At 42.5% G+C, this 15651-nt stretch overlaps 1 protein-coding gene across 4 annotated transcripts in view; it reads left to right on the forward strand.

Moving 5' to 3' along the window:
- The window catches only part of AFF3 (ALF transcription elongation factor 3), a 669714-nt gene that overhangs the window by 610550 nt on the left and 43513 nt on the right, over window positions 1–15651 (forward strand). For all 4 annotated transcript variants that reach the window (XM_056807135.1, XM_056807138.1, XM_056807136.1 and 1 more), the window contains 2 exons: window positions 2502–2691; window positions 10294–11613. In XM_056807135.1, coding sequence (XP_056663113.1) covers window positions 2502–2691; window positions 10294–11613 — 1510 coding nt within the window. The remainder of the gene's footprint in view (window positions 1–2501; window positions 2692–10293; window positions 11614–15651) is intronic.

Raw genomic sequence — 15651 nt, forward strand, 5'->3', positions numbered from 1 at the left:
CAATACCCATTATCCAGAACCAATTGAGGTGCTCTTTATTCATCTTGATTTGCCTATTTTCAGCAACTATATTTCCAAAGTGTAGAAGAGAGACATCCCTCTTCCCTCCATACCCCTTGAAACTGGGAAGCATTTTTGCCATGTGGCTTTTTCATTGTGATGGGGACTACCGGCAGAACTCTTAACATGGATTCCAGATGTTCCTGCAGAGTCCAACAATTCTTTTATGACTCCAGCAATAGTAGCCATTTCTGTTTAGCTAACAGGGAAGATCAATTTTTAGGTCAGCAGAGAAGAAAGATATATTATAGTCCTTTTATCCTCAAACTTCCCTTATCCTCTGTCTAGAAATTCTGGATTCCTCACTCAACACCAGACACAAATGATGGCCTGGAAATGAAATCATAGCAGCCAGGGAAAAGCACAAATGTACAGATGTTCTCTGATGTTAAAGAAGCTTGTCAGGCAACAGGTATCAACAGTGATGTTCTGGGAAAGAATCAGATCCATGAGGGCAAAGTTATTCTCAAACTCTGGTTTCCCTTAACCCTTGTGTTAGAAAATTCATTTCTTTTTGCAAATTCCTTATTAGCTGTTTTCTTGCCATGACCTTCTTTGGAGAAAAGCAAAGCTATGTTGCTTTAATAGCATTCCTACCTGAGATTTCTGGATGACTGTCTTTGTCTGTTTGGTGGGTCACCATGGCCGTGAATCCATCCCTACTAGCCATCTTTCTGGTGATGAGTCTCTCCATACATAGGAAGGCTGGCTGGTACCCTACTCTCTCTGTCTCTCTGTGGCCCTATTCAGAGTTTTTTCCAGTCCGTACTTCATTGACATTGCCTTCAGAAGCCCACTCACCTCCACAGTACAATGAAGTAGGATTTGTGGAAATTATGGGTGTCTGTTCTTGTGAAAACTGTCTGCTCCAAGAAGCAGAAGGCTAAAAGAGTCCTTTACTTAAAGCAGAGTTGGGAAAACAATACGCACACTGACGACAACAGGGTAGATGAGAAGAACTGCCACAAAAGACTCAAAACTGAATGTAATGAATTTATAGAGAAAAATTTGGCCCCACAATTGAAATAGGAAAATATACCTTCCTCTACTCCTCTGCAGAGGTTGGGGTTCATAGACATAAAACACTACAGGCTTTTTTGAGTTGTTCACATGTTTAAATGAATTTTTTGTTTTCTTTTTCTCTTCCTTTGAAAATCCTCTGTAATAAGAAATAGGACTCTAGGAATGGGGAAGGAAAAAAGATTAAAAAAGGGAAATCTAAACAATATATTAAACCAAAAGGAATCAATAAAAATTATTTTTTAAAAGAGTTCTTTACTTAATTCAAAATATCATACACTTTGAGCCCTAATGTGGGTGATTTCCAATTATCTGGCCATTTATTAATGTACAATCCCATACCAGCAACAAGCCACACGTAAATGCCAAACAAGAATTTGCTGACTAAATGAATTGGTGTGCTCTGGCAACTATTGTTTTCTCAGTTTTTAAACTAGCTTTCAAAAAACAAAATAAAAAACACCACCCAATCGCTTCTTATTTGATTTGATTAATAAAGGACTCTGAAGAAGGCAGATATTGGGGGGGTAGGAAAAATCTTTGCTTATGCTCTTGGAATTTTTGTGGTTAATTGCTTTTGGAAAGAATCAATTTTTCCTGTTGTCTTTGAGTACTTGATTATGTTCTGGCAAATTTGAGTGTGAATGTGAACGTCAAGTACGAATTTTTAAAATGCTATTCCTGTAAACTGCTGCATGGGGATTGAATTTTGAAAGTCTGGAATCTAAAAATGTGCATGCTGGAGGCCTTAGTCCTTCAATAAGGATGCAAAAGAAGCTCATTGTTTGTGCTGGGGACCCTGCTTGTGTGGGGACCGCAGCATCAGACTGAGTGTAGGCAGGAAGATGGGAGGAGACAGGGCTAAATAACATGGGTTGGCCCCAGCGACTCACAAAACTCCGGCATAAAGCAGAATAGAGAACATGCCAATTTTTCTAACCACATTATTTTTCCTAATCCCTGCTGTCTCTCTGCGTTCTCCTTAGCGACAATAATGAAGTAATCAGCCATCATTTCTACACTGGGGGGGGGGGGCGCATTTCAGGCTCTCTGTTTTGTCTCTTCCTTTCTTGCCACATCAGGCTTTGAAATGCACCTGAAAAGTCATCCCCAATGCATCAGGAAAATAGCAATGGGCAGCTGAAAAAAATAAAAAATAAAAAGTTCTTTTCCAGACGAAAACTGCCACACATGTAACCAGTGCCCGAATATTAGAGAGGCATCAACTTCCTGGCCCAGTTTTTTTTTTCCCCCAGACGGATTCTACTAACCCTGATATTTTTTTTCCTTAAGTCCCAATTCCAGATTGTAGGTATGCACATAGCTATGCCCGGAGAGCCTTAGCAGAGAAGCCCTCGGAGCTGGGGGATGTTTTTGTGTTTGTTTATTTTGTTCTCTCTTCCTCCTCGGTGGGCTGGCAGCTCGGTGGTGCAGCAGCAGGCCAATAGCAGACCCTCGGGCCCCTCCAGCAAGGGGTCGAGCAGCGGCAGCTCCAGCAGCAGCAGCAGCAGCTCCAGCGACTCGGAGAGCAGCTCGGGCTCCGACTCGGAGAGTGAAAGCAGCTCCAGTGGGAGTGAAGGTAGCAAGCCTTCTCACTACTCCAGCCCTGAGGTAAGGACTCCCCCACCCCCAATTCCTCTTCCCTTGATTCTGGTTCTCCTCTGGCCTAAGTGCTTCCAGAAGGCCAGACCCCCGTCTCCTCCCTCCCCAAGGCCTCCCAGACCCTCCAATCCAGGCCTGGCGCTAATAAAAGGAGCCACCCTGGGCCAAATCCCGTCTGAGAAAAGGGACTTGGTGGAATCCCTGTCCCTCCTCCCCGCCATCCCCGCCACTGTCCCGAGGAGAGGCCATTGCCCTTCTTTGTCCTCGGATCTCCATCCTGGCAGGTATAGCGGGAACCCAGCAGATGAAGGATAACCTATGGATCAAGCCACACCAGGGGTCAGTCGAGGCAATAACTAGATAGAAAAGTTCATGGCCTAATAAGTGTGACCATATATAAATCACAGAGAAAGGGGTTTTATGGATTAGACACGGCTATGGCCTCACCTTTTTGCAGTTTGTCACGGGTTAGGAGGACAGAGAGAGCTATAAATATTAGGGAACACAGAAAAGAAAACCCCACTTTCTTAGTCGTGTTTTCTTGGTGAAGATAGAAAAAGAAAAATGAACATCAACCTACAAATAATAAAACCTTTTATTGCCAGAAGAGTATCTGGGTGGGAGATGGAGGTGCCTCACATAAAGACATTATAAGGCCCCAATAAAAATCATTGCCATTTCTATGTTAAACTGGAAAGGGAAAAATTAAATAGTAATTCAAAGGGTGAATATTCTTGGAAGAGGGTTAAGAACAAATTTCTAGAGTCACGGCTCTCTGTAGATAGACTTTACTGTCTAAAGAAGCAATGAAAAGCAACTCTCCCTTAGGGTAGAAACCTATGAAGTTGCTCTGAATTACAGGGTGGTGTTTCTAAGACTTTTCCCCCCTCATAAAGCTACCTGCACCACTTTGGGGCTCAAATTTCTAAACAGGCCCACAAAATGGGGCCAACAACTGATAAGCTCGTTAATATTAATATGGTTGAGGTCCTGTCAGAGATCCTCTCATCTAAGCCCCTCATTGTGCAGATAAGGAAACTGAGACTCAGAAATGTGAAGTGACTTGCTTCAGGTCACACAGGTAGGGCCTGTCAGAGGTGGAATTTGAACCAAGGACCCTTCATTCCAGAGTCAGTGCTCATTGTGGGTCACCCCCACTTCCTGCATTTTACGCCCATTTCTATAGCAATCGTTTCCAGCTCTGACCTATCACTTAAAAGCGGTTTAGCATTCAGGGAGAATATTGGAATCGCTGTTCTCCTTCGGGTGTTCCAAGAGCACCTCTGGAAGCTACTACGAAGGGGATTAGGAACTGAGGAAAAATAAGGACCTCCACTTAATGCACTTACCTTTGCTGTTCATAAAGTAAGACTATTACTGTGTGTGCTCCCCAGAAACACTGAGATATGCCAAGGAAAGCAAAGCTCAGAGGAAAGACGGACACAATCTGTTGTTACTCATTTATCAGCTCCTTCTATTCATATTGGCTTGTTGGATAATTTCCTATATAAGGGGTTCCTCGGACCATTTTTGTTGTTTCTGGCTGGCTCCTTCTTCTCCAGCTTAGCTTCAGCTACTCTGTAGAGTACAAATATTCCCAAGTGGCTCTTCATGTCATTAGACATAAGCCTCTTCTAACTCTGTTTCTGAGGTTTAGGCATGTGTCTTCTTTCTGTGGCTCTGAACTTTTTTTTTTAAACCCTTATCTTATTTAAGTACTACTAAATATCAATTCTAAGGTAGGAAGGGCTAGGCTGTTGGGTTAAGTGACTTGCCCAGGGTCATACAGCGAGGACATAGCTGAGGCCCAATTTGAATCCAGGACCTCCTGACGCCAAGCCTGCTGCTCTAAATACTGTGATAATCAGCTGCTTCTCTTGAGCTTCCTTTTTAAAAGGGTTCCTGTAAACTTGAGCAGTCTTTGTTGAAGGCCTAGTATATGCAAGGCCCTGTACTGGTTGCTGCAGAGGCAGCCTTGCGGTGATGGAAAGAACAATGACTGTGGAATCAGAGGATCTGTGCTCAAGCCCTGCCTCTCCTACTCACTTCCTGAGTGACTGGAGTTTTTACATTTAGTCTCTCTCCATCTCATTGTCTATATACTAAAGCAATGGCACGCTGGGTGATGATCTTTAAGCCACACAGCTTATATAGTAACACACAGTATATAACTTTATGAAAATAAAAGCTAAAACATGGTCCTTGCCCTTGAGCAGCTTATAACCTCACGGTTGGAGGGTGGAGAGGAGAAGCTCGCAATTATAAAGAATACTATCCATACCCTAAGACAAGTATAAACAATGTCCAATATAGGTGCTAGAGGAGGGAGAAATGAGACACCATTGAGGAAATTAGGGATGCTGAGAAGGGCCTTGAAGGCAAGTGATATCATTGCCCCAGCTGTTTTTAATTCTTCACTCAGGGCCGGTCACCTAAAGAATGAGAAAACCTTACATGTTAAAGGAGCTATACCCTTACTGCTTCTGTACGATTTGAAATAAAAACATGCAAGGGGGTGGTTAATAGAGTTCTTCATAGCCTATTTGCAAGGAAGAGGACATACAGCAAGGCTTCCAAAGATGAAACAGAAATGTTTTATGTCATAATTTTAGGGAAAGAAAAGAAAACAAAAAACAAAGTTTAGCGATAATAAATGGGTCCATGATCTGGTTAGAAAAGTATTGGGCATTTGTGCAATGCATAATGTCCAGGATCCTTCAGTTTTCTGATGAAATTTTAATCCCAAATCTCCTTAAATTAGACTGAAAATTCAGCTAAGAAAAGCAGTTACCATTCTCTTTAAAGTAAGTTCTTTCCAAATGTCATTGAGGTAATTACAAAGATTTCAGCTCTCTTGTACGGTTTCCTTCAGGAACAATGTGGGGTCAATTAACAGAGTATGATTCAAAGAAGCTTCTGACTAAGGAGCTGGATCACAAATCTCCTAAAAAAGGAACCCCCAAGAGTTAAAGGCGCCTGAGGCCAGTTACCTTTCCCAGTAATTTACTCATCTGTGAATCAAAATTCAAGCATAAATGCAGGAGCAGCAGACAACATAATACTCTATCATTTCACAGTCTTTTCTTCTGGAAAGGAACATATAGCTTTAACTAAAAGTAAACGTTTTTTAGCAGTTCAGTACACACACTAAAGTACTCTTCCTGTACAGGTGGAATCAATTTATACAGGTTTTTCCCATAAGGAAAAAAATGTGGGTTTATTTATTCATTTTTATGTCCAAAAGCTAGGATCATGGAACCAGGGCTGGGGGGAAAAAAACCTCAGAAGTCCATCTAGACCAGCCCCCTGATTTTGCAGATGAAGAAATATCACCCAAGGAAGTTAAATGAGTTTTCAGTCAATTCATCAAACATTTATTAAGTGGTTTTTATGAAGGCCATTGTGATATACACATAGCTAGCTAGCCTTGGAGCCAGGAAGAATTAAATTCAAGCCCTGCCTTTAACATAGACTGGCCTTATTACCCTGAGCAAGTCACTTAAACTCTCATTGCTTATAGGCAACTCTCAGTCTCTAAACTGCTCAGAGAGTGTTGATGTGTATTGGTAGATTGTTTGATATCCAAGAGCTCCTTCTACCAATAAGGTCTAGTGCCTAAGCTATTCCTGTGAGCCCAGAACGATGCACATAGGCTACCTAACTTGTTCAAAGTCACATTAATAGGACACAGCACAGCTGAGATTCAAGCCCTGGTGCTCTTTTTCCAAATCTAAAGTTCTTTCCACCACAATATTCAGAGAACATCAGTTTGAGAAAACTTTAGTATTACCTTACAGAAATCTCCCTAACAATGCTAATGATGCATCTCCCTTCTTTACTTCATAAAGTAATGGAACTAGTTTCCATGAAATCACACTTTGTGGTCACTCTAGGTACATCATAGTTTCACCCTCAATGCCACTCTGGGAATAAGGTTGCCCCTGTTGGTGTTGATCAACCAACAAACATTTATTACACAATTACTAAGTGCCAGGCATTGGACTGGACAGTGAAAATAAACACATATTTAAGAGGATCCTATAGTAATGATACATTCATTCCTTTAATACCTTAAGTAACAAAACAGCACCAAAATATCCCTTGGCTAATTGCCTGTTCATAACATCTTACAGAATACAGTTTCCTTGGAACTGCTCTATAAAGTCATCTTGCCCAACCCTAAGCCAGCTATACTTGGAGAGGCAGTCTAATCTCCATAACTAACTGACACCCTAGGGTTGTATCTTCTTGTACTACTTTGAAATATAATTACTGAAGATGCCATTTCAATCATTGGTAACATCGCAATGTACAAGAAAAAGGAAGAGGATTCCTATCCTGAAATACCAGTAGAGAGCTCACTTTTCTTCCTTGGAAAAACTCTCTGGACTAGCCTCCATTTTTTTTTTTAGCTTTTCTTGGTAGCACAAGTTGTTGAAAGCCATTTTATTTTACATAAATCAACATAGCATAATAATGTTATATCCTTGAGCTAACATGAGTCATTAAGTACCATTTTTCCTTGACTGGTGAGTCATCTCATCCATATCTTGCTATTTGCACAGTTGCTTCAAGTCTGTTCTTTGAAATTGCCTTTTGCTTTCCTTTACATTATTTTGTACATCCTTATGTAACTGCTCTCCAGAATATGGAAGATGATTTTCCATTCACATTTCATCTTTTTTCCCTTTAGCTTATGCTTTACATTCCCATATGATTCCCTAGAGGGTTTTAATATAAAAAATAGAGATTCATTCACTCATTAAGTTCCCTCTGTCTATTTAGCATTATATACTACATGGGGCATTGCCCTTGATGAACTTAAAGTATTTCAGTGATGATATAGCTAGGGAACAAGTCCAAAGCATGACAAAAAAATTAAGTATGGGGTAGTGAGTTAAATAGGAGTTGAGGTCATTAAACATTGGCCACACAATCATTGAGGGGAGGAATAGTCCAATGAAAGCATTGTCTAAGAGTAGACACCTAAACTAGAACTTCAAAGATCACAGAATTAATAGGAGTGAAGGTGGAAGGGAAGCCAGACTGGAAGAGTAGATTATACTTGACACTAGACTAGTGAGAATGCCCTTAGGACTTACCACAGATTGACTATGCAAGCCAAATTAATTCAATTAAAAATGTTTTGAGTAGAAAGCTAGTGGTTTAGATGATACAAAGAAGATAGATATGGAGTCCTACCTTAAAATCTTCCATTCTTGATAGAAATGAAATTTTTAAAAAAGCTGCTATAAGGTGATAAATAGTTGTTTCTACATAAGTGCCAAGGTGACTGAAGGAAGTCTAGTGTTTTTCCCTATAGTAATACCTCTATCAGTTACAAAATATATCTGACATTCTCAAAGGACTAATTAATGTTGACTATGTTCAAGTGCAGTGAGAGAGGGATTTAAATAGAGTGGAGATAGTTGGTGGAAGGTCTTCAATGCCAGCCTGAGAAATAAGAATTATATTAGGTGGGAAATTTAGGGATCCCATTAGGTTCTTGAGCAGGAAATGGTATGATAAAAATGGTGAAGTAGTAGGAAGATTTCTCTGCTAGCATTGTATGGATGAAAGAATCTAAACCAGTCAGTAGTCCTATAAGAAAATGATTAAATTCTACCTTGCCTTTCTGTTCAATGTTTTATTGTTTTCTTAGGAATTTCTGCTTGTGACAGACTTCTGCCTTTATCCAGATGTACATATGTATTCTCTTTGCCTAATGATATGAAGGAGCAAAAACAAGGACTTAAAATAGTAGAAATCGAGAAAGTTCCTCTATTCAAAAACAGTGAGACTAGCTGCTGCAAATCCTGTGCACTATCAAAAATTATTGTGGTACCCAACTTTTTCACTTTTCAAGCTCCAGAGAGTCTAATGCAGTTTACTTTAAATGTAGAAAACCTCATGCACTGAGATGGCCAATGACTTGCCAAAATGGAAAAAAAAATTTCAAGGACAGTTTTAGATTTCACAAAAATATTAACTCTACTAAATTAACTTTCAGATAACTTCTGTTTATTGAAGGGCTCCCAGAGGCAATTGCCTTGCAAACCACTGCAAGCTGCATTTCATTCATTTTGATTATCTACCATGGCTTCATATACTTAGGCAGTCAGGTGGTGCAGTAGATAAAGAACCAGGTGGTTTAGAGTCAAAGAAAAGTTTGAATCTAACCTCAGATATTTCCTAGCCATGGGACCCTGAGCAAGGCACTTAACCTGTCTGATTCAGTTGCCTTACCTGAAAAATAGGGAACATAATAGCACATAATAACACCTTCCCAGAGCTGTCCTAAGAATCAAATGAGATATTTATAAAGCACTTTGCGATTCTTAAATGTTATATGAATTTGGGCTTTACCATTATTATTACTATCATACTAATAAGAGGTGAATCTTTACTAAATCATTTCTCTTTTTGAAGGTTTTCTTTTAATCTAGAAAAGTGAAAATATTTCATATATATCCGTCACTGAAAGACTGGCTAGAATAGCAGTATGTGTCAGTGTCCTTATTTTCTGTAACAATGATGGCTCTAACCTCACTAGAAATGATTATTTCCCACCTAAATATTCCTAGTTAGTACATACGTTCCCAGGAAAATTTTTTGTCCCTGCTTCTACCATTTTCTGCAGTACAGGGATTTAAAGGGATTGAGAAGATGGATTTCAGGCTGACAAAAATACAAGCACCGGTATCTTTTGAAACACACTGAATTCAACCTTAGCAACCTAGTAATTTCCCTAAAGTTAATGTTCCTACTGTGAGATGACTATACCCTGTCTTCCCAAATAAGCAGTCCTTTATGCTACTTGGGGGCAGCCTTTTCACGTGGCTCTTCACTTCTTACAAATTCTTTACTTCCATACCTACACTTTGCTTAAAAAAATGGGGTTTTCTGTTCTTCACAGTCTGCATCTCTTCAACCTGATACCATCACAGCATATTAAAGGATTCATCTCAACGGAATCTTAAAATTTCGGTTGAGAATGGAAATGCTTTGGAATAGAGTCAAATCCTGGGATAGGCTAACCACCTTTTAATTCTCAAATACTGACAGGGAAGGAGAAATAAAACAATTACCAACCATTCCCACCTAGGTGTTCAAAGATGACTATTAAAATATACATGAAACAGAATTATGTTTTGTATGACTTCATATGTATAATGAGCACCCTGGTTCTTACTTTCCCAAGGGGTGAGAGAGGGAAGGATAATAAACAATAAAAATAAAACGTGAATGAAATAAGAAATAATAAGGCATGATTATATTATGATGAAAATAAAAATTTAAAAACTATATATCCATGAAGGAGTATATCAATAGTACTTGAAGGAGACTTGGAAGAGGCAGGATGCCATTTCACTTTTTAGGACAGCAAGTCCATTTTATCAATCAAATGTGTGGCAGTGGATAACATCATCCTTCTCCCTTCTTTCTCCAGCTGAGAGATGATACACAAATCTTGTTTTCTATCTGCTTTCAACACTACTCATTAGGCTTCCTTCACCCACCCAGAGGAATCAATCAAAAAGCCCAGTCCACCAGACCCCTCCTTAAGTTTCATGAAAGATGTTTTGTGGTGTTTCTCTGTTCTGCTTTTAGCCCGAACAAGCTTCTTCCAACAAGTGGCAGCTGGATAAATGGCTCAACAAAGTGAATCCCCATAAGCCTCCACTCCTGAACCAAAATGAGAGCCACGGGTCAGAGGGCAGCCAGTACTACAACCGGGGAAAGGAAGAAGCCCAGGAGTGCGGGAAATTAACTACCCTGGGCCAGACAGGCCTCAGAGAGAAGGACATCAAGGGCGCCTGCAAGGAGGAGCAAAGGCCTAGGACTGCTAACAAGGCCCCTGGGACTAAAGGGGTGAAGCAGAAGTCTCCTCCCGCCACCGTGCCTGCGCCCCCCGCGGCCGCCCCCACAGCACCCCCTGTCGTCCCCGCCACTGTCCCCGCTGCTCTCAACACAGGCCCCACTGGGGGCGCCCCTGCCGCTGCCGAAGTCACAGGTCCACCTCCCCCTCCCCGAAGGTCGGCCTGCAAGAAGCCCCCAAGGAGGACGACGACAACGACGACGACGACGATAACGGAGAGGGCCTCAGCGGGAGAAAGCGCCAACTGTCACCGGCCGCCTGTCGAGGAGCTGGCGGCTAGCGAGGCGCTCCTGGAAAGCCCCGCCCCCGAACCCCCCAAGACAAGGCCCTGCGGCGGCGGTGGCGCCAGGACGGGCCACCGCAAAGAACTTCGCTCTTGCTCCTCCTCCTCCGCAGCGGCTGCGGCGGCGGCGGCGGCGGCAGCCGCGGCAGCCTGCGAGAAGCGCCGCACGCGGGGCCTGAGCAAGACGGCACCCAAGTCGAAGGAATTCATCGAAACCGAGTCGTCGTCGTCGTCGTCTTCCTCCTCGTCCTCATCCGACTCCGAGCCGGAATCGGAACCCGAGGACTATCCAGGCCCCAAACCCCCGGCGGTGGGCCCGGCCCCCTCTTCATCAACGTCTTCTGCCTCTTCCTCCTCCTCCTTCTCCGGGGGTGACCAGCGGCTCCGGGAGGGCAGCCTGGGCAGCGGCGGCGGCGGCGGCGGCGGCAGCAGCAGCAACAGCGGCAGCAATGCCAACAAGGCCGTGGGCTCCATCAACGCCAGGACCTCTAGCGACGCTGCCAAGGAGCTCGAGGAGCAGTTCTATACCCTCGTCCCCTTCGGCCGGAACGAGCTGCTCTCCCCGCTCAAGGACAGTGACGAGGTGAAGGCCCTCTGGGTCAAAATCGACCTGGCCCTTTTATCCAGGATCCCAGAGCCCTCACCACCGCAGGACCCCGCTGCCCTGGCCGCCCCCGGGGCCAAAGAAGCCGATCCAGGCCTACAGAATCACGCCCCGGACCTGCAGCCCGCCGAGAAGGGTTTGCCGAAGTCTAAGCGGAAACGCAAGGTAGGCTCCCCCGGCATGACTATGGCAGCCTCTCAAGGCCTGCTCAACTTACTTGGGGCCCATGAAGCAAGGGTTTGAGGATGGGGGAACCCAGGGTCCCTTGTGAGATCAGTTTGGTTCATGCAACACTTACTATAGCACTTGCTAGGGCCAGGCGCTGTGCGAAGTGCTGGACATGCAGAAAGAGGTAAACGACAGCCCTGTATTCAAGGAGCATGCGGTCCAGTGGGGGAGCCCAAGCTGCAAATCAATATATGCCGAGTGAGCTGTGAGCGAGGTCAGTAGGAAATAATTAACCGAGAAGGTACTGAACTTAGGAAGGGTTGCAGAAGACTTCTTGTAGAAAGTGGGATTTTAGTCGGGACTTAAAAAGAAACCAAGGAGGTCAGGGGTTGGGGAGGAAGGGGGGCAACCAGAGAAAACGCCCAGAACCAAGAGATGGGGTGTCCTGTTCAGGCCGGTGTCCCTAGAGCAGCGTACTTGTCAGGGAGCAAGGTGTAAGAGGACCAGGAATGTAGAGAGGACCTTGAATGTCAGAGTATTGCAGCAGCAGGAAACCACTGGAGTTTCTGGTGGGGGTGGCATGGTCAGACCAATGCTTTAGGAACATCCTTTAGAGGCCGAATGGAGGATGGATTGGAGTGGGGAGAGACTTGAGGCAGGCTCTTCTGATAGTCCTGGTTGGAGGGAAGGAGGGTAGGGCCGGAAGGGGCGGAGCCATGGGAGAGACATGGGAAAGGTGAAATGGACAGGCCTTGGCTACAGACTGCACAGGCTCCCTGTCCCTGGGAGCTCCTGGGATCCTTGGGGAAACTCCTTCCTGTAGAAGCCACCAAAATAACTGATAGCAAGCAGATAATAGTGCTCTAAGAGTAAGTAAAATCAAGAAATTCTATAGGTATTCTGGGCCAGAGAGAAGGTCTGTGGCAGGATGGTGATCTGAGAAAGTCCACAGGTGAAAGGAGGATTTGAACTGGACCTTGGAAAATAAGGATAATTTTGATGCAAGAGAAGGGCAGAAAGTGCAAATAAGGATCTCGAAGAACAAAGGCAAAGCAGCAAGAAGGTGAAGAGTTCAGGGGACAAGAAGCAAATCTGTTTGGAGGGACCAGAGAATTTCTTTAGGCATGTGGGTCCAATTGTGAAAGACACAGAATGCCAGCCAAAGGAATTTGGACTTTATAATATAGGAGATGATTTTGAGCAGAGGAGAGGTAAAAACCAAGAATTCTGAAGAGAGTTTAGCCCCATATGTCAGTAATTTGGGTAAAAATGGGAAACATCAATGGGAAAATTGACAATAACATACTTTAACTGAGATCAGAATGCAGAACAAGCTCATTAAATTACCATCATTTTAACTATTAATGAAAATTTAGCATCCTTGTATTTTATAGCATCCTATAGCTTTCAAAGAATTTTCATAAATATTTTTTGGAGGCTTATGGTAATCAGATGTTAAGGGCACTGGATGAGAAGTCAGGAATCCTAGGTTCTAATTGAATATCAAATACTAGCTCCTTTTACTTGGCCATTTTTTGTTTTGAAAAGAGCATTTCTCTTATCTGATTTAAGTTCTCCATTTGTGAAACTAAGATAAAAATCAGGAGATAATATGTGAAGAGGATTTCACAATAATAGTGCAACATAAATGTAATATCTCATTCCCCTGCTGTGAGAGCTTACTGTAAACATTTCAAAATTTGAGCCATTTCAGATTTACTGAGCCAAAAGGGAAGTAGCAGCCATGGCATTAATGCATACACTATCCCAGAAGGAGAGATGCAGCGTATCATAGCATTCAAATGCTGGGTGATCAACCCCAATGATTTCAACCAAGCTCTTGTATAATGCCTCACTGACTGCCATAGATGAGTTTGTTGAGGGCGTCTTGACTCCTCCCTAATTCTGAGAAAAACTTACCCCTCAGAAAAGTGCTTATCTACTCAGACTTGCAAGAACACCAAAACAGCCTTGTAGCATGTCTCACAATAGAGTGGGATTTGGACCCCATGAGGTTCAATATGTAAAGTATTGACTTACTGAAATATCCTCCAAAATCATTCCTCATGGCACTATAGATGGTGTTATTGTGAGATTCCACTGTATTTTGAGGTAATCATCAGATCCACAGACATTTTCTTAAATTGCCATGGCCATTCATATACATTTTCCATTGCTACTGTGTACTTTTAGATTTTTCTCTCTTCCCAATTCTGGCTCCCATATTAATAGGCTAAGTAAGCAGAAACCTTTACTTAAAGGGGACATTCGCAGAGCTTCCTTCTGCTAACACAGATTCCCACATAAATAAAACAGAATGAAAATAAAAAAGACAGGATAGGACTTAAACCTTTTTTTTTTGGCCTGCTTCCTTAATTCTCATTAGGTCATTACTAATTTCTTCTAGGCCTTGAGCACATTGGTCAGTGTTTGTTTTCATGACCTGTTTTCAGAAACGTTGAAAGTCTCCAGGGAAGGAGATGCAGCAACCTCTGTCAGTGACCCAGTCCATTATCTCATAACTCTACTAGAATCCTAGGATATACAGATGTATTCAGTGAACCTCGCAGGCCTTGCTGCATTGAAAAGACTTTAACTTTAGGTAACTATTTAGAACCATAATGTTGTAAGTCTCAGGAGTCCTCCATAGCCTCCTCCTCTCTCTCCATGCTCTACATCTTCAAATTCCATACCTTCTGAGGGCAAACTGAGGACAAGCCTGAATGAAAAGCTTTGACGAGGAGGGTGGTTCAACACTAAAAGTAAGGGAGGTTATTCCTGCTTCCCAGGATGTCTTTGAGGATAGGCATTTAGGACTGCTTGAGAGAAGGCTTAGCAACAGGGGTAGTGTGATTGGACAAAGGGATTTTTGAACAAATAAATGAATGTGGGACTCCCTCTAAGGAGCCCTTTATAAGCTCCCATACCACCACCAGAGATACTGGGTACACTTGAATAAATACTTATTGAATTCAATTGAAATAGGGAGGATGGAAGCAAAATTAGCTCCAATGTATTCTGAGGGTGGGTGTCATTCCCCAAATCCCTGAATGGAAAGGGCACACACAGAATAAGATGCAGGGTATATTTTACCACTATGAATATTTCCATGAAACTTAAGATCAGATTTTGGTAGTACCATGAAACTAGAGAAAAAATGCCAATGGTCTTACTGTCCTAAATCCAATATAGGGATTCTTTTAGTGGAGTCCAAATCACAGTTCTCTCCGGCTTGAAGCACATGGCACCAGTAATTTCCTATGGAGGAGATGAGTGCCCTGGGTGACTATAAGAGATATATCAAGGAGAAACTGGGAACTCATAAGCATTTGGGGGAAGAAATGAAGCACAGGTTTACATGCTGTGGTTTTTTTAATTCAAGGAACTTCAATTTCCCCTGCCCTTTTTTATTTTGTTAATTTATAAGAGTACATGCAGTGTGTGCCTGATATAGCATATTCCATGTATGATCTAATGTAATAATCAATAAAATCAAGTCCTGTAGAGATGAAGGAAACACTTTTCATGAAGCCCTTTACTAGACATAACAGAGCTATAACACACCAAGTACATTATGAGTCCCTATAAAATGTTTGGGATTCAGAGAGTAGTAAGATGGGCTGCTGAAAATTCTGAGCCAAATAGTACAATAAGCCATTGTGCCAGGAGGTGTCAATCGGGAATCCATGAGTAGATGCCTAATATTTTTCCTTGAGCATCAGGGAACAACTGTGGCAGGGGCCATGGGAATACATTGACAGCTAGATAGATAAAAGTTAGGGGCTCTGTTTCCTAATGAAGAAGTCCAATCTCTGGTAAATAGTGGATGCGGAATAATTTCCTTTCCCAGGTGGTATGCACACTTGAACTACAGCTGGTATAAGGCTGACAGTCCTGAAACACGTAGCCAGATGCCTTGTAGTAAGTTCTATGTGTGAAATAGAGAAATGTCATAGAGAACTGGAATTTTATTTAGCATAACCCACACTGTACGTCAGTGACTTCATACGCTTCTAAAAGGAAGTATCTTTTAAG

This window comes from Monodelphis domestica, chromosome 8, assembly GCF_027887165.1.
Source record: "Monodelphis domestica isolate mMonDom1 chromosome 8, mMonDom1.pri, whole genome shotgun sequence".
Classification (NCBI taxonomy): domain Eukaryota; kingdom Metazoa; phylum Chordata; class Mammalia; order Didelphimorphia; family Didelphidae; genus Monodelphis; species Monodelphis domestica.